Consider the following 19,984-nt stretch of genomic DNA (forward strand, 5'->3'; position numbering starts at 1 on the left):
ACTATAAAAAAAAAGAGAGAAAATGTAAACACCCCCCTCCCCCTATTTGTCTTTTTTGTTTTTGTAAACACCCCTTTTATCACTTATCACAACATCATTGGTCAACAACACAAGCACCACTACAAGTAGGGGTGAGCATAATAACCGAAAAACCGAACCAAAACCAAATTAACCAATATAACCGAACCATTTTAAAAACCGTTGGTTCAATTTCTAATTTTTGTTAACCGATAACTAACAGTCCGGTTATGATTTTATAGGTTAACCGAACCAATATTAACCGAACCGCTAACTTTATATTTTAATTTATAAAAATTATAGATTATATATAAAATAATATCGTCAAACTTATTTAAGATCCATTAAAATTTTGAAAATATAATCTATTAATCCTCACTTATCAGGAAACGAACGAGCAATCAAACCATCAAAAGTTGATTACGCAGACACACATAATCTTCCAATCATGCATTGAGTTAGATTATTGATTAATGTTGTAATTACTAATCGGCTAACTCTACAATTTGTCAACATTATTCACAATTAGTTTAATCTTCGCACTCATAATCTTAATTGAAGACTTCTCACACCGTTAATCCTAATCAAAGATTGTTTTGACTTTATAGTCCTATTCGAAGTATTTTTTTGACTTTATAATCAAAACTTCTAGGTAAGTTAAGTTTTTGGTTCTTCTTGACACTGTGATATATTAAGAATGTATTTGTTTTTTTTTTAATTTTTTTTGGCTTTTTTTTATTTACTGTTTTTTACTTTATCACATTGAATATATATGAGTGATTGACTTTTTTATCCAATAACACATGATATGAATGTTTAGCTATTTTATTTTATAATTTTTTATTTAATCATATTAAACATGTATGAATGTTTAGCTTTATTTTAATATTAACATCATTTATCAATATATGAAATTATAAATGTCAAAATTTTTAATGTTTTATATTTTTATGGAATGTTTTTTATTTTGAATGTGACTATGTGTTATCTCACTCTAAGTATTAAAGGTACAAATTTTATTCTGTTACTATAAGCTAGGTTACAAACATTGGCGTCGATGAACTTTTGGTATTATATTTTCATTTTTTATGCCAATATATACTTTCGCCATTTATATTATTTTGAACATTATGGTTAACCAATACTAACCATTAACCAAAACCGTTAACCGATAAAAACCATTAATCATAACCAATATTAATCATATCTGTGACAACCCAAACCTAATTCCGTTAAAAATCCCATTTTCACTAACGGAACGTGTCACTATATGTTATTTTATGTAATATTTGAAATCGTCAATATCCGAATGTCTAAATTTAAACATGGCTTGATATTATTATAAGGAATATAACTCGTATGCGTTAACCCCGTTTAACCTAATAAAGTTATATTACCTTTTCAACCACTTCACCCGGGTAAAAAGTTTTAACCCAGTTAACTTTAAACATCGGGTAGCCGTGTATCGGGTGCGTTTCCTGAGACATATGCAATGGGTGCGCACAAAATTTGAACACTCATTTACAACACACCCACACTCTCTCTACTTTCTCTCTCTAGACTCGAAATCGGCCCCGATTCCGCTAATTTCCGGCCTCCAAACGTAAGTACTCATCCTCTATCTTATCCTAGACATGCTTCATTGAATTTGAGGGCCAAAAACCATAGGAATCAAGGTTCAAAGAGGAGTTTACGGCCTAAGAAGCTCCTTAGGCCGTAAACCCCCAAATCCAAGCCAAAGACCAAGTTTTTCCTTCTTGTATGTTAGTATACTAGTTAAGGCTTACAACTAGAAGAGTTTGGACCTTAAAACACAAGATTTTGATGCTTAAAAAGGAGTTTACGGCCCAAGCTTGTGCTTAGGCCGTAAACACCTCAAACACCCCACAAATCCATGTTTAAGGCTCCAAAAACTCTTCTAGGGTGTTTAGGAATTTAGACTTGACAACAAGGAAGGCTTAAAGGCATTAAACATCATCATTTGAACATAAAAAGTGGAGTTTACGGCCAAGGCTAAGCTTGGGCCGTAAACACCCAAACTTTTGTGTCAAACAAGCCCATAAACTACCCTAATGCATGAAAGGAATTTATCTAAGGCCTATGGAAGTGTGTTGTACCATTAAACACTTCATTTTGACACCAAATGAAGAGTTTACGGCCAAGGATGTTCTTGGGCCGTAAACTCCCCATAAATATGTGCCAAATTGCTCCAAACTCACTATAGGGCCTTCTAGGATTTTTCTAAGCCATTTGGGACCATGTTGTACAAGAAAAACCATCATCTTAAAGGACTTATAGGAGTTTACGGCCCAAGAACAAGTCTTGGCCGTAAACTCCCCAAAAATATCACAAAATATGATGTTTAATCCTTCCCTCTTGGTCCAAAACACACACCACTAAATCAAGGAAGTGAGATAAGGCCTTAAACACACATTTTGGAGTGTCACAAGAGTTTACAGCCAAGCCTAGGGGGCTTACGGCCGTAAACTCCCAATGGGTGGCTTTTAGGCCATAAACCCTAAGAGAGTAAACTCAAGGACCCTCCCGTAAATCATCCATGGCCTTGTACCACTCCCGGGAACCCTTTCTGGGCCTTAAAACCTCGAAAACGACACTAGAATGTCCAAATACTATAATGAAAAGCATAAGATGATTAACTTCTTGTAAAATACATATTTCATATGACATTAGGGTCCTAAAAGGTGCTCAAGTGGTTATTTGGTACCAAACGCTCAATCGACACTTTTACCCGATTTACCCGATTCACCCGATTTCCGCGATTTCAGGTGAGTTCATACCCCTTTAATGAACCTTTCAAGTGTTTTACATGTTTTAGGGGGGAGATACAAGTTACTTATAAATGTTTATGTAAAGTTTTACAGAACGATTTCCGAGTTACAAGGATTAATCACATGTGATTCACTACTCTTAGTTCAAATCACATGTGATTTGCCCCTATGCCTTAAAAACGGGTTTTACCCTTTTCAAACTATTTTTAAACATTGAACCAGAATTTAAATGTTCATTTGGCAAAATACTTTTATTTAATCAATTTGCTTATAAAATGTAACCACTCTGATATATTTATATAAATAAGACTTGGAGGACTTAGGACCGATATCTCGCCTTATTTCCTGTTCTTGTTTGATTGTGGGCTTAGGGTAGTAGTTATCCGTCCGACTGTCGTTGATTTCTTACTTATATAAAATCTGTATATCAGTATGGGATACGAATATTACTGCTTTCACTTAATGCTAAAGTCACTAACGTGCTAAGAAACATCCCCACTAAGATAACCATAATAGGTATGGTTAGGGTCGCTACCGCTACTACTCGTTAAAGTATTTACCATCTACACTATAATACTCACTATCACTAGACGATACACTAGTAAGAGAATACACTGTGATCAACACATAAAAGATTACTACACTATAACAACAGAGAAAACAGTAAACAAACAATAATACACTAACCCACTACGAAATACTCTATTCGCTATCCACTACGCCCGGAGTTTTCCAGCAGGGAGACGACTCTACATGTATAGATCTATACGGGGCAGACGCTATTACATCCTGACTGTTAACTCAGTCCGCGCCGTACAGGCCCAGGGATGCCACTACTTCACTACACTGTGCATGACCGGGAAGGTCATGGGAATTCTCTATTATCCTCACTATTGGTAATGTACAAGGAATACCCTACAACTACTCCAAAATACTACACTAAATGTTAAACCACATCCCGAAGTAAGTAAGTATCTATCACTAAAGGAAGCTCGCACCTCTATCATTGATCACGGGCTTAACTTATCCTATCACTTTTATTATTTGGAGATTTGCCAATGTATTTTTACAATATACTGCTTTCAAAGAAATAAAGAATGCATACTTTTCACAGATTGTCACTTACAATGTATTTCATGGAAAATATGGGGTTTTTCTAAGCTTCTACTACTTACGAACCTAAATGATACATTTTTAACACTAATGCTTTGTATACAAAAACTCACACTAAACTCTTATGAACTCACCAGCTTTATGCTGATAATCGTTTTTCAAAATAACTTGTATCTTCAGGTCAAAGATAGACAGGTACAGACGCAGCATTTTGGAGAAGGTGGAGCATACAAGACCCATCTCTTATTTTTGAATTACTTTTGAGTGATTGTTAAACATTACAAAGCGCATGTAATTAACTTCACTATGTAATACTATGGTTGTATGATTCTTGTTTCTACTATTATGCAATTGTGATGATACTGTTCACTACGTCATCCACCCCGAAACGTATTCCGCCGTTATCGGTTTTGGGGTGTGACAGATTGGTATCAGAGCATTGTTTATAGTGAATCAAGTATATCAACCTATAAAAGATATACGAACTATAAACACTTCGGGACTAAAACACTCTGACCAAAAATATATACTGTTAAGTATCTAAAAGATCTAACTAAGTATATATATATATACACACATCACTATGAAACGCAGGAATCAGTATCATCCTAGAACAAAACAAAAGTATTAAGATTGTTGGGCAGCACAATTGGGTTTAGAGACATATAGTCACATTCAGGGTGATGTAGCCTGATCAACTACGTTTTCCTGAGGGTGACTAGCATGTGCCTAAGTTCGGTTGTGATGTTGCAACAAGTCTAAAACTTACCAAAAATACCACAATAACGCTAACATAAGAATACTATAGGAGTATTCTGTATCTCTAGATTATACGTATGTGTTATCATCAAGGGTCGTTACTAGTAGGACAATAGTTGCTAAGTGGATACACCACGATTACATGTGATTGGGGCACTATAGACTCAGAATCTGCAGCCTTTGCTTCATTCCCTGTTCTTGTTTGATTGGGGGTCTGAAGTTAGGTTGGTTTATTCGAAGGACTATCTTGCTTCGGTTACATGTGATCGGTATGCACTATGCAAGTATTGGGTCAACTGGTAATGATTCCTCCTATAAGCATCTTAGAACAATACGTCTATTAATCTTCTTTCCCCCTTTCTCGCATAGATAGCATGGCTGGCTTCCACCTACCCGGTGATCCGTACTTCCCGAACCAGGGAAATGGAGGATGGCTCGAAGAGGAGTCAGACGACGATCACCCTATTCCTTTGGATGATCATCATGTTGAAGGCTTCTCGGATAGCTCGAGCTCCGAGCCAGAAGTCAACAACCAACCTCCTGATGCCCCGAACCCTAACCCCCGACCGGCATTTCAGGGCCCCACTCCTATGTGGGCAATATCCCTGCGTCGATGGAGCGAGGAGCAGGGTCAGCCCTTGCCTTACAATGGAGACCGAAGTTTCTACAACGTAAGCGAAGGAGGATCGGCAGATCGGGTTCTACCCATCATGATCCGAAGGATTGCCAGGAATGTTGAACAAGGTCAAGCAGCTATTGGTCGAGTTGTAGAAGTGGATGCCAACTCAAACCTCAACACTGTTCGCATCCGCCAACTCGAAGAAGCCATGGACAGGACAAGGAGGACCAACGAGGCTCTGTAGCATCAGCTGGCTGCATCCCGAGCTGAAGTTAGGGAACTCCGAGCACGCCAAAGGACTCATGATCGACACCTTCAAGAAGTTATGCGTCAACTAGAGGATCTAAGGATTCGCCCGACAAGCAGCCGTCGCCAGTAGAAGACATCTAGTTACCTCACTCTTTTGTTTAAAGGACTAGCCTTTTATCTCTATGTTCCGTAGGTCTCTTGTCTGTAAACGTTCCTAGTTTAAAAGTACTCTAGCTGAACCTCTAAACTGCCAACATTTTCTCTATGGTATGATGTAAGACCTACTGCTAGGTCAATTTTCATGAACTTCTGTTGCATCATTAATACCAGTATATTGGCAGATGATTTCTCTATTGCTATAGCTCTTACCCTGATCTTGGATTATGTTAATTTAATCCACGAAACACTCTATTCATATTCGCAATAGGCTCTTACTATTGCTATCATTTCTATGATCTTCCAGTGAAGGATGCCTCCACGAAAGCGTCCCAGCAGAGGAAGACCTGAAACTCAAACCCCTCCTCCACCACCTCCTCCTCCGCAGTTCGATCCGGTGTTGTTCCAAGCGGCTGTGACTGCAGCGGTAACAGCAGCCATGGCCCAAATGAACTCGGGTGATGCGAGCGGTGGAAATTCTAGATTCGGTGAAGTCCACCAGCGAGTGCAGGGATGCACTTATAAGGACTTCATGAATTGTAAACCTGCTTTCTTTGATGGGACCGGAGGAATTCTGGCATTGTCCCAATGGTTCGAAAGAACCGAAGCTGTATTCGAAATGTGCTCTTGTCCCGAAGAGAGCAAAATCAAGTTCGCTACTGCGACCCTCACTAACAGGGCTTTGTCATGGTGGAACGGCCATGTCAACGCACTCTCCTTGGTCACAGCCAATGCCATGGGCTGGGACACTCTGAAAGATCTTATGAGAGGGGAGTACTGCCCTAGGGGCGAAGTTCAGAAGCTTGAGGAAGAACTCTGGAACCTCAAGATGAAGGGGACCGACATAATGGCTTATACGGCCAGGTTCTGCGACTTGGCGGCTATGTGTCCCAACATGATCCCCTCTGAAAGCAAGGAGATTGAGCGTTACATCTGGGGTTTAGTGCCCCCGTATCGAGGAAATGTTCTGGCCTCACGCCCTACCACTTTCGACAGCGCCAAGGAATTGGCCCAGAGTCTGATCAATCACGAAATCTCCTCCACTCCAGCAACAACAACCACAACAACCACTGCACCATCCGGATCATCCGATAGAAAAAGGAAACGATGGGATAAGAAGAAGGGCAAGAAGACTCAAACTGCCTTCAAGGATCAGCAACTCGTGGCGGTCCATGCTGCCACCATTCCAGCCGCACCAGCTGCTCCAGCCCCACCGAAAGCTTACAGTGGGAACTTGCCTAAGTGTCCCAAGTGCCCTTTTCACCACAACGGTCCATGCCGTGAATTGCAGTGTTCCAACTGCGGTCGGAAGGGCCATACTGTCCGATTTTGCAAGGCCCCTCCCAAACCTATCACACAGGTTCCTGGTACGGGAGTGACCCCAACTTGTTATGGCTGCGGTGAAGCGGGCCATTTTAAGAAGAACTGTCCGAAGACTGCAAATGCTGGGGGAACTGGAAGGTTACTTGCTATCGGTCACAATGAAGCAGTAGCCGATCCCACAGTGGTCACGGGTACGTTCCTTCTCAACAACTCTTATGTCTGTGTCTTATTCGATAGTGGTGCAGAAAGAAGCTTCATAAATCAAAACTTTAAACATTTACTCAAACAAACCCCCCAACCACTAAAAGAAACATTCGTTGTAGAAATGGCTAATGGGAAGACAGAAAGCTCTAATGAAATCTATATAGGTTGTACTCTCACGTTAGATGATCACCCCTTTCTAATCGATCTTATACCAGTCTCAATCAAAAATTTCGATGCCATTGTTGGTATGGATTGGCTAAGCCTTCACTACGCCGACATTCTATGCTCCGAGAAAGCCATTCGCCTGAACTTTCCGAATCGAGAGGCCCTATTGATATACGGAGATAAGCCAAGTACAAACCTTCGTATCATCTCTAGTATTCAGGCTCAGAAATACTTGCGCAAGGAATATCACGCCTTCCTTGCTCACGTCGTCGACACTAACCAGAAATCGAAGGATCCAAAAGACATTCCTGTAGTATGCGATTTTCCTGATGTTTTTCCGGAGGATCTCCCAGGCCTGCCTCCTAAACGACAGGTTGAATTCAGAATCGACCTAATCCCAGGAGCTACCCCCGTAGCTAAGTCGCCCTACCGCCTAGCGCCCGCCGAAATGCAAGAACTATCCGGTCAACTCAACGAACTTCTCAGCAAGGGCTTCATAAGACCGAGTTTCTCACCTTGGGGAGCTCCGGTCTTGTTTGTGAAAAAGAAGGATGGGTCGTTTTGGATGTGCATCGATTATAGGGAACTCAATAAACTCACGATCAAAAATCGCTATCCTCTCCCTCGTATCGACGACCTATTCGACCAACTCCAAGGAGCCAGTTACTTCTCCAAGATTGATCTTAGATCGGGGTATCACCAATTACGGGTGCTTGAGGAAGATGTTCCAAAGACAGCTTTCCGAACCCGCTACGGGCATTACGAGTTCGTAGTGATGCCCTTTGGACTGACTAACGCCCCCGCAGTATTCATGGACTTGATGAATAGGGTGTGTCGTCCATATCTAGATCAGTTCGTCATCGTCTTTATTGACGACATTCTCGTCTACTCTCGGAGCGAGGAAGAGCACAGAAGCCATTTACGATTAGTCCTGGAAACCCTGCGATCCGAGAAGTTGTATGCGAAGTTCTCTAAGTGCGAGTTTTGGATCCGAAGAGTTGAATTCTTAGGGCACGTGGTCAGCGAAGACGGAATCCACGTGGACCCCTCCAAAATCAAGGCTATTGAGAACTGGTCAGCACCAAAGACGCCTATGGAAATTCGTCAATTTCTAGGCCTCGCTGGCTACTACCTCGGTTCATCCAAAACTTCTCTCGGATTGCGAAGCCTCTCACCACGCTAACACAAAAGGGTGTGCCATTCGACTGGGAAGAGAAACAGGAGAAGGCATTCCAGACCCTGAAGCGAGCCTTGTGCACCGCACCAGTATTATCCCTTCCCGAAGGGACAGAAGATTTTGTTGTATACTGTGATGCATCCAATCAGGGGCTCGGTTGTGTCTTGATGCAACGAGGCAAGGTTATCGCCTATGCCTCGAGACAGCTAAAGAACCATGAGGTGAACTACACTACTCACAACCACGAGTTAGGAGCGGTCGTCTTCGCATTAAAAATTTGGAGACACTACTTGTATGGGACGAAGAGTGTGGTGTACACTGATCATAAAAGCCTCCAACATATACTGAACCAGAAAGAACTCAACATGAGACAGCGTCGATGGGTCGAATTACTTAACGATTACGACTGTGAAATTAGATATCATCCGGGGAAAGCCAACGTGGTAGCAGACGCCCTGAGCAGGAAAGAATATTCCGGACGAAGGACCAAGTCGTTGACAATAACTATACATTCACATCTATCCACGCAGATCAAGGAGGCTCAGCTGGAAGCTCTAAAGCCTGGAAACGTGACGGGAGAATTCCAGCGTGGAATGGATAAAAATCTGGAGGTTAAGGGTGACGGAGCCTATTACTTTATGGACCGAATCTGGACTCCACGCCATGGAGGTTTCAGAGATTTGGTTATGAGAGAAGCACACAACACTCGTTACTCCGTCCACCCGGGTTCAGATAAGATGTATCTGGATCTCAAAAAGCTATACTGGTGGCCGAACATGAAAGTAGAGATCGCTACCTTTGTAAGTAAGTGCCTTACTTGCGCGAAGGTCAAAGTAGAATGTCAAAAGCCATCAGGACTTCTCCAACAACCGGAAATACCAGAATGGAAGTGGGAGCGAATCACAATGGACTTCATCACCAAGCTGCCCAAGACAGCAGGTGGATTAGATACCATTTGGGTCATTGTTGACAGGTTGACCAAGTCCGCCCACTTCCTACCCATCAAAGAGACGGATAAGATGGAAAAGCTCACTAGGATTTACATAAAAGAAATAGTGCGATTGCATGGCGTCCCTATATCTATTATCTCAGACAGAGATAGTAGGTTCACCTCTAGGTTTTGGCAATCATTACAAAAGGCACTAGGGACGAGGCTGGATATGAGTACAGCCTACCATCCGCAGACTGACGGACAAAGTGAGAGGACGATCCAAACCTTAGAAGACATGCTGCGAGCTTGTGTGATTGACTTCGGGAAATCGTGGGATACACACTTACCTCTTGTGGAGTTTTCCTACAACAATAGTTATCATACAAGCATCAAGGCAGCTCCATTCGAAGCCCTCTACGGACGGAAGTGCAAATCCCCTTTGTGCTGGGCCGAGGTGGGAGACACTCAGTTAGCTAAGGAACGAACTCCTGATAGTGCCCTCACTGGTCCAGAGATCATTCGAGAGACGACCGAGAAGATTGTACAGATACGTGAACGACTAAAAGCCGCTAGGGACCGACAAAAGAGCTACGCCGACAAACGAAGGAAACCCTTGGAATTCCAGGTCAGAGACCGGGTCCTTCTGAAGGTCTCGCCCTGGAAAGGCACGATACGCTTTGGGAAGCGTGGAAAGTTGAACCCAAGGTACATAGGGCCTTTTGAGATTATTGCCAGAATCGGCCCCGTAGCTTACAAACTAAACTTACCCCGCGAACTAAGTAACATACATCCAACCTTCCACGTCTCCAACTTGAAGAAATGTCTGTCGGACGAGACTCTCGTGATCCCCCTTGACGAGATCGAGATCAATGAGAGCCTCAACTTCGTGGAAGAACCTGTTGAGGTTTTGGATCGTGAAGTAAAGCGGACGAAACAAAGCCGCATCCCAATTGTGAAGGTTCGGTGGAACGCCAAGCGAGGACCGGAATTCACTTGGGAGCGCGAGGATCAAATGAAACTCAAATACCCTCATCTCTTCGCTTAGTAGTATTGTAACATCGTATATGTTTGTATTCTAAATTTCGGGACGAAATTCCCCTAACGGGGGGATGATGTGACAACCCAAACCTAATTCCGTTAAAAATCCCATTTTCACTAACGGAACGTGTCACTATACGTTATTTTATGTAATATTTGAAATCGTCAATATCCGAATGTCTAAATTTAAACATGGCTTGATATTATTATAAGGAATATAACTCGTATGCGTTAACCCCGTTTAACCTAATAAAGTTATATTACCTTTTCAACCACTTCACCCGGGTAAAAAGTTTTAACCCAGTTAACTTTAAACATCGGGTAGCCGTGTATCGGGTGCGTTTCCCGAGACATATGCAATGGGTGCGCACAACATTTGAACACTCATTTACAACACACCCACTCTCTCTCTCTACTTTCTCTCTCTAGACTCGAAATCGGCCCCGATTCCGCTAATTTCCGGCCTCCAAACGTAAGTACTCATCCTCTATCTTATCCTAGACATGCTTCATTGAATTTGAGGGCCAAAAACCATAGGAATCAAGGTTCAAAGAGGAGTTTACGGCCTAAGAAGCTCCTTAGGCCGTAAACCCCCAAATCCAAGCCAAAGACCAAGTTTTTCCTTCTTGTATGTTAGTATACTAGTTAAGGCTTACAACTAGAAGAGTTTGGACCTTAAAACACAAGATTTTGATGCTTAAAAAGGAGTTTACGGCCCAAGCTTGTGCTTAGGCCATAAACACCTCAAACACCCCACAAATCCATGTTTAAGGCTCCAAAAACTCTTCTAGGGTGTTTAGGAATTTAGACTTGACAACAAGGAAGGCTTAAAGGCATTAAACATCATCATTTGAACATAAAAAGTGGAGTTTACGGCCAAGGCTAAGCTTGGGCCGTAAACACCCAAACTTTTGTGTCAAACAAGCCCATAAACTACCCTAATGCATGAAAGGAATTTATCTAAGGCCTATGGAAGTGTGTTGTGCCATTAAACACTTCATTTTGACACCAAATGAAGAGTTTACGGCCAAGGATGTTCTTGGGCCGTAAACTCCCCATAAATATGTGCCAAATTGCTCCAAACTCACTATAGGGCCTTCTAGGATTTTTCTAAGCCATTTGGGACCATGTTGTACAAGAAAAACCATCATCTTAAAGGACTTATAGGAGTTTACGGCCCAAGAACAAGTCTTGGCCGTAAACTCCCCAAAAATATCACAAAATATGATGTTTAATCCTTCCCTCTTGGTCCAAAACACACACCACTAAATCAAGGAAGTGAGATAAGGCCTTAAACACACATTTTGGAGTGTCACAAGAGTTTACGGCCAAGCCTAGGGGGCTTACGGCCGTAAACTCCCAATGGGTGGCTTTTAGGCCATAAACCCTAAGAGAGTAAACTCAAGGACCCTCCCGTAAATCATCCATGGCCTTGTACCACTCCCGGGAACCCTTTCTGGGCCTTAAAACCTCGAAAACGACACTAGAATGTCCAAATACTATAATGAAAAGCATAAGATGATTAACTTCTTGTAAAATACATATTTCATATGACATTAGGGTCCTAAAAGGTGCTCAAGTGGTTATTTGGTACCAAACGCTCAATCGACACTTTTACCCGATTTACCCGATTCACCCGATTTCCGCGATTTCAGGTGAGTTCATACCCCTTTAATGAACCTTTCAAGTGTTTTACATGTTTTAGGGGGGAGATACAAGTTGCTTATAAATGTTTATGTAAAGTTTTACAGAACGATTTCCGAGTTACAAGGATTAATCACATGTGATTCACTACTCTTAGTTCAAATCACATGTGATTTGCCCCTATGCCTTAAAAACGGGTTTTACCCTTTTCAAACTATTTTTAAACATTGAACCAGAATTTAAATGTTCATTTGGCAAAATACTTTTATTTAATCAATTTGCTTATAAAATGTAACCACTCTGATATATTTATATAAATAAGACTTGGAGGACTTAGGACCGATATCTCGCCTTATTTCCTGTTCTTGTTTGATTGTGGGCTTAGGGTAGTAGTTATCCGTCCGACTGTCGTTGATTTCTTACTTATATAAAATCTGTATATCAGTGTGGGATACGAATATTACTGCTTTCACTTAATGCTAAAGTCACTAACGTGCTAAGAAACATCCCCACTAAGATAACCATAATAGGTATGGTTAGGGTCGCTACCGCTACTACTCGTTAAAGTATTTACCATCTACACTATAATACTCACTATCACTAGACGATACACTAGTAAGAGAATACACTGTGATCAACACATAAAAGATTACTACACTATAACAACAGAGAAAACACTAAACAAACAATAATACACTAACCCACTACGAAATACTCTATTCGCTATCCACTACGCCCGGAGTTTTCCAGCAGGGAGACGACTCTACATGTATAGATCTATACGGGGCAGACGCTATTACATCCTGACTGTTAACTCAGTCCGCGCCGTACAGGCCCAGGGATGCCACTACTTCACTACACTGTGCATGACCGGGAAGGTCATGGGAATTCTCTATTATCCTCACTATTGGTAATGTACAAGGAATACCCTACAACTACTCCAAAATACTACACTAAATGTTAAACCACATCCCGAAGTAAGTAAGTATCTATCACTAAAGGAAGCTCGCACCTCTATCATTGATCACGGGCTTAACTTATCCTATCACTTTTATTATTTGGAGATTTGCCAATGTATTTTTACAATATACTGCTTTCAAAGAAATAAAGAATGCATACTTTTCACAGATTGTCACTTACAATGTATTTCATGGAAAATATGGGGTTTTTCTAAGCTTCTACTACTTATGAACCTAAATGATACATTTTTAACACTAATGCTTTGTATACAAAAACTCACACTAAACTCTTATGAACTCACCAGCTTTATGTTGATAATCGTTTTTCAAAATAACTTGTATCTTCAGGTCAAAGATAGACAGGTACAGACGCAGCATTTTGGAGAAGGTGGAGCATACAAGACCCATCTCTTATTTTTGAATTACTTTTGAGTGATTGTTAAACATTACAAAGCGCATGTAATTAACTTCACTATGTAATACTATGGTTGTATGATTCTTGTTTCTACTATTATGCAATTGTGATGATACTGTTCACTACGTCATCCACCCCGAAACGTATTCCGCCGTTATCGGTTTTGGGGTGTGACAATATCAAATGGCTACAAAAATGCATTAACCAATCATAATGGTTATGATTCTATTTTAACCAAAAACCAAACCACACCGCCCCATACTTACCCCTAACTACAAGAAGTCGTCATTGGTAGCACAACCAGCACCACCTGAAGCCGTCGTCAGTAGGAGGGAGACGAAGAGATACACTCGGAACTACGAAAATGAAGAGAGACATGAGCGACTTCTCCTTCCATCCACAGATGGAGATCGGAGTTCTTCGTCCACTACCAAAGTTCTACAGAGGCGACAACGATGAAAACTTGAGCCACAGACAAGTTGGTCGTTGTCGAATCCTCAAATCCAAACACCTCTACAAACATTAGCTCGGGTCTGCAAAACATTGACATGTGGCGACACTGAAACCTTGATGAAGACGTTGGAAACTCGATCACAGACTTCGGCGCCGCTACAACGGTCCTAGCTAAACCCTTATCGTCGGTGATGAACAACTCTGGTGGCACAGGCGAAGTCGTTGACATCTTTGGTTTTCATATCTACATGGTTGCCGTCGGTTTTAAAATCTATGAAAATCAATGGAGCACCGCCCACCAGTTGGTCGTTGTCAGAGATCATCCACCACTATTTACCCTTCGATTTATCTTTGTCGGGAAATCGATGGTGGTGGTGGTTTTGACATGTAGTGGTGGTATAGACCGACGATGGTGGCGGTGGCGTTCATAAGTTCCGACGAGTGGTGGCAGTGACCAATAACCTTCATCAGAGAGTCGGAGGTCCGGTGATGACAAATATTTGTGTTTGCAGGTTTGGGTTTGAGTGTATGTAATGCAGGTAGGATTTTTATTTTTTATTTTCTTATAAATATAGAAATTAAAAAGAAAAAGGAAAAAAAAATGAAAAGATAAAGGTACAATTTTCATTTTAAAAAAGCTTAAAGTCAAAACCTTTTGGACCAGTGGTGCAACACCAAAACATTTTGGACCAAAGTCCCAACTTTTGACAAACCATAGGGACCAAATTTGCAATTTTGTCAAAAATAAATAAATAAAGTGCTTTGCTATAATTGAGTGCTTTCATATGTGTTAATTACAACATTCCAATTTTATTTTTATTTTGTCAGATTTCAATATTACATTTTTGAAAAATGACCTCATTTTATAACAATTAATGTCATCTAGATATAATTTTTCATTGCTATAAGAAAAATTCAAAGTACAATGTTGTAATTTAGTAGATTTTCACTATTATGATGTATTTGTATGAAAAACAAATAATAACAGCATAAAGCACAAACAAAAACATAAACAGTTGTATGAAAAGTACATTGCAATTTTTTGCATTTAGCCCATTCCTCAAAGCAAAAACACAAACAGTTGTAAGAAATCAGGGGAAAAAGTAACCAGGTAAAAGTGGAATGCAAAGCACAAACAAAATAGTAAGCATGATATATATATATATATATATATATATATATATATATATATATATATATATATATATATATATATATATATATATATATTCTTCTAGTTACCCCGTAGAAGAATTAAGCCATTTCCCAACAAAATGAATCTCACAAAACCTAGAAGCTCTTGGAAACTTTAATAAGCGTGCACACATTTCCATTTCATCCTTCATGAGCATACTTCCACATATGATTGTTATTGTCTTCAAAACCTCTGAATTCCCCAATATGTATTCAAGGAACTGTATATCACACTTTCGCCCCTTGCACTTTGTAATTTTCATGGTTCTAAGGTGTGAAAGCATACAAGTGGGAACTGACTCGGGCTCAATCCAGCTAATGTCTTCCGGCTTTAATTTCATCACATAACCAGATACACAACCAAATGTTATGTTATGTTATGTTATGTGTGGAATAATAACTTAGGAAACATTGAGTAATAAGACACGCCAAAGCTTAGAAACAGTCCAATTACCTCCTCAAAACATAAATGCTCCAACTCAGGAGAGCTTTCAAGAATTTGAGTAACTAAGATCCATGGAGATTTGAAAGAATCCTTCAATTCCAAATGCTTCAAATTGAGAAACTTGGGCAAATTTGAATGTACAAATACCTTCAACAAAAACAGCAAATTAAAAGTCGAACATTGCATGCTGTTAATTAAAAAGCCTTAGAGGAAAAGAATAAAGTAATACACCAAAGGTTTTTTAAGGGAACCTTACATTAAGAGTTGAAGTGAGCAGCGAAAGTGATTTAACTCCACTTAATCCTTTTAGAAGCTCAGCCTTCTGATAATAATCTCTTATACTACTAAAACAAACAGTTGCCTCAACCAAAGATGACAAATCTCCCATCACAAAATGTGGGCAGTGGCACCCACCAACAGAAAGGTATTCAAGATTAGGGACATTCAAAACAACTTTGCTGTTAAAATAACTACCCATTCTTAATTCCAGTCGCTTCAAAGTAGGGATGTTGAAGTTGTAGTGTTCTTCATCATAAGAAAACATTATCTCCAGAGATAAATTTTCAAGTATTGGGCAGCCATGGATGAATCGTAAAACAGTGACAGAAGGTTTACTAGAAACAAGGAGGTCAAGAGTTTTCAAACCAGGAAGCATAACTGGAGATGAAACATTAAAAACATCCGAGTCATGAAAAGCCACAACTAATCTTAATCTTGTAAGTGTCTTGCAAGTAAATAGGCTGAGAGGCAACTCAATTGGACTAACATGTATGTCAAGCTCACAAACATTTAACCTAATTGCCTCGTTAATCCACTTTGCAACATCTGACTTTTGCACTGAAACACGAAAAAGACCTAACTTGAATGATTTAAGCTGTGATGTTTTGCAATGCTCCAATACCCGATCCACAAATTTTGAGAAGCAATTTAAACCATTATAAGGGTGATAATCGTTGAAGTCAAGGTTTGTGACAAACGTCCAACTGTATTTCCATCTTTTGGATAAAACGCTAGTCCGCACAGCAAATTTTGTAGGCATTAAAGAGAGTATATGTGAAACAACCTCTTCAGGCAAACAGCTAAGCGTATCTTCATTTTTACTTCTCGAACTCATTTTTTTTTTAATTGGAGTTCGATGAGACAAACATTAATGGAGATTTGGAGAACTCTCACCTGAAAGGATGAAGAATAAAATATTGAAGTAAATATAGACAAACGTAGAAGCAATTGCGGAGGATTTGAAACTATTTCACTAAAATTTACAACGAATTATAAAGTTCTTGGTACTCGATCCGATCTTTTCCACTTAGAATCATGCAGATACGCATATCAATTGCATGAAGAAAAATGTTATAATGCAGAGTGTGTGGAAGTAAACCGTCATACATAAACGGACTCCTCTCGAAAACATTTTATGAGCAATGATGAACAAGAAAAGCAAGATGCAAGCACGTATTGCAGTATTGCACTTAAAAGAGGAAGTGGAATCGTTTACATTACCTTAGTTTATACAGGAGAGGAAGTCGAAGCGCCTAAACCTCTAAGGCCCTAATTGGAAAACTGATTAAGGTTTGGTTTTACCCAATAGCAAAAGGTGAATTGCGGGAAATCATTTTACTGAAATGATCAAAAATAGAAAATTTTGGAGAAATATATAGCTCAAAATTCTCCATATGCCTCAAGTAGCCACTGCAAAATACAAAAATCCAAAAAGTGGCCCCTATATTGGGTAATATATTTCTTGATTCCATACATTTTATGTTTACTGAAAAGTTTTTTTTTGCCTACTCACGCTGGAATGTGGCTAAAAACAAAGAACATGTTACACATTTTGGGCATTGAGAAATTGAGTTTTCTCATTGTCATTTTGTTTAGTCTTTAGGCTTATAAATTTGCTTCATATATAGTTTATATGTTTGTCTCTTGTTGTATGATTTTTATATTCACTTTAAATGTACTGTGTATGTATGTATTTTGTTGTACATTTGAACCATGTGTATATATTTGCATTTTTAAAGTTTTGCATATTTAGTATTGCTTCATGTTTTATTTTTGTTTTTGCTTAAGAATACATTAAATGTTTTTGAAAGACATGGCCCGTGCAATGTTGCCAAACTTCCGAGAACTTGATAAAAGGATATATCACCATTTGCTTCTCAAAAACACCTCAAACACCCATAATACTCCGGAGAAAGGGGATAATGACTTCCTGTGAATGTAAGGTAAATTGCTTATGCTTTTGGTGATTTTTTGCTTTGGTGTTTAAATTGAAAGAGGGTTGTGAACCCTAGTTCATATGTGTTATTGGATGATGAGAATTACCTTCCACAGGATAAGTAGAGTGTTAATTACATGTTTGGTGGCTTAAAACCTTCAAAATAATTGTGAAGTTTGGAAATTGGTGTATCAAACCTTAAGTTGAGTAAATTACTTGAAACTTGGAAGTAAGTTTGTATGCTTACAAATTGATATGAAACAAAACCACCTGGGTTGTGGTGACTTGGTAAAACATAGGTTGTGGTGACTTGGTAAAGCATGTTGAATATATGGTGGATAATTTATTGACCCATGTTCAAATCTTGACATTACTTAGCCCCTATGGTCATGGAGGTTCATCTGCAGTGACTCCTGAACACGGGGCATAACCTCGTGTTTGCAGCGGAGATTAGTCGGTGAGCGAAAGTTGGCTTAGAACTCTCGTTTGGGAAGTTCCCTTTCCAAAAAAAAAAGATATGAAACGAAGTGTTAGTGGACGAGAAATTGATCGAATGAGATGAACTTATAAGTTCAAGCTCAAGTTTGGTAAAGGTTGAATTGATGTTGAAGATGGTTATGGAGAATTGTTGAAGTTGATTATTTGGTTGGAAAGCTAGTTATATTGTTGAGTTTTAATACGTAACTATATTGTGTTGTTTTAACAGTTTCGGAGACAAAATCTGACAAGTAACTACAAGAATTTGGGACTTATCCTCAAGTAAAAAAATCCAAGGTCAGTAATCATGCTTCCCTTTCTGATAATTTGGTATCTAGCCATGTGAATATTGTTAAATTGTGTGAAAGATACAAGTATTGATAAATATTAATGTTATGATAAGCTTGTTGCGACCATAACTAGTAATTGTTAAATGATATTGTGAATTCTTCTACAACTAAAACCAGGATTGGTTGGTTATTATTGAATGATATGATACCCTTTTATAGCTAAAAACCATAGTTAGTTGTTGTTATTGGTAATATTTTCATAACCTTATTTTTTATGTCTAGCATCTTGAACCTGTATTAACATCTTGAATGACCCAAGATCTTGAATAAGCCAACATCTTGGGACTATTGTTGTATTTCTTGTGTTGTTCAACGAAGCAATGAAAACCTAATAAAAAAGACATAGACTAAGGCAAATGGCATGTGGTCACCTAAGAAGAAACGTTGAAGTTCACCTAAAAAAATGGTTCAAGCAAAGATCAAGGAAGATCCTAGTTTTAGGACAACTTTTTATGTTCATATATCAAGTCTAGTTGATACCCAATGACTATGGACAATGTGAGTTTTCACTAGTTGATCTCATAAGATGAGTTTTCCTAGTCAATCTCAAGCCAAAGGAGCAAGGAAGAATGAAATTCCTAAGGCCCTATTTATAACATTGGATCCCTTCCTAGGTTTTGTACTCCATTCCATGTGGGACAAGAAGCCAATTTCGAAATTCTCTCTTATTTGAGAGGGTTTCGTCCAAACCGTAATCCCATAAGGGTTCTGAAACATTCTTGATTAATTAACTATTGATTAATAAATATTCAATCCTTTAATTAGTTAAACTGTTTAATTAATTCCCAAAATATATTTCAATTAGTTTCTAATTAATTATTAAGAGAACTTAAATATATTCCTACCTTTTATTACTACTTATCTTCCTACCCATTGAAATGGTGACAAGTGTCGTATTTTGATAAAATTAAGTATATTTTAAGATACTTGTAATCGTTTTATATAGGTAGGAAGATATGTAGGAAGAAAAGTATAAGGATATTTAATTGACATTAATAAACTAATTTCTCCTTTATTCATTCTACTCAATTTGAGTTTTGAGGGCAACCCAAAAGGATCCTATTATAATGATAGAAATTAAAACGTTAAACAAATAAATTTTAAAAAATTAATTAACAATAACAACAACTATAAATAACATTAAACTATATATTATATTTAATTTTATTCAGGAGCAACTCACGGATAGAAATCATTCAAACGATTGAGATTATGCAGTTATAACAGATGTATATATTATTATATAATTCAAAATAATCAATATATTATATCAATTTAGTTTACGAATTAT

General features: G+C 38.9%; 1 protein-coding gene across 1 annotated transcript; it reads right to left on the reverse strand.

The window, feature by feature from the left end:
- Positions 1-15,250: 15,250 nt before the first annotated feature.
- Positions 15,251-17,266, reverse strand: LOC111914625 (F-box/LRR-repeat protein At4g14103-like). Its single transcript, XM_023910320.3, has 4 exons — positions 17,152-17,266; positions 15,908-16,824; positions 15,661-15,798; positions 15,251-15,535 (listed from the first exon to the last, which is right to left on the reverse strand). Exons 2-4 carry the CDS (start codon positions 16,763-16,765, stop codon positions 15,251-15,253), a joined length of 1,281 nt encoding a protein of 426 aa, XP_023766088.2. The 5' UTR covers positions 16,766-16,824; positions 17,152-17,266.
- Between the last annotated feature and the right edge of the window lie 2,718 nt (positions 17,267-19,984).

The sequence above is a fragment of the Lactuca sativa genome, chromosome 4 (genome assembly GCF_002870075.4).
Source record: "Lactuca sativa cultivar Salinas chromosome 4, Lsat_Salinas_v11, whole genome shotgun sequence".
NCBI lineage: Eukaryota > Viridiplantae > Streptophyta > Magnoliopsida > Asterales > Asteraceae > Lactuca > Lactuca sativa.

Excerpts from the sequence above, each read along its gene's own strand:
- LOC111914625 (XM_023910320.3), bottom strand. The coding sequence starts at position 16,765 with ATGAGTTCGAGAAGTAAAAATGAAGATACGCTTAGCTGTTTGCCTGAA. Across the intron at positions 15,799-15,907 it reads TGCTCACTTCAACTCTTAAT|GTATTTGTACATTCAAATTT; the intron begins GTAAGGTTCCCT and ends TTTTTGTTGAAG. Across the intron at positions 15,536-15,660 it reads AGCATTTATGTTTTGAGGAG|CCGGAAGACATTAGCTGGAT; the intron begins GTAATTGGACTG and ends ATGAAATTAAAG.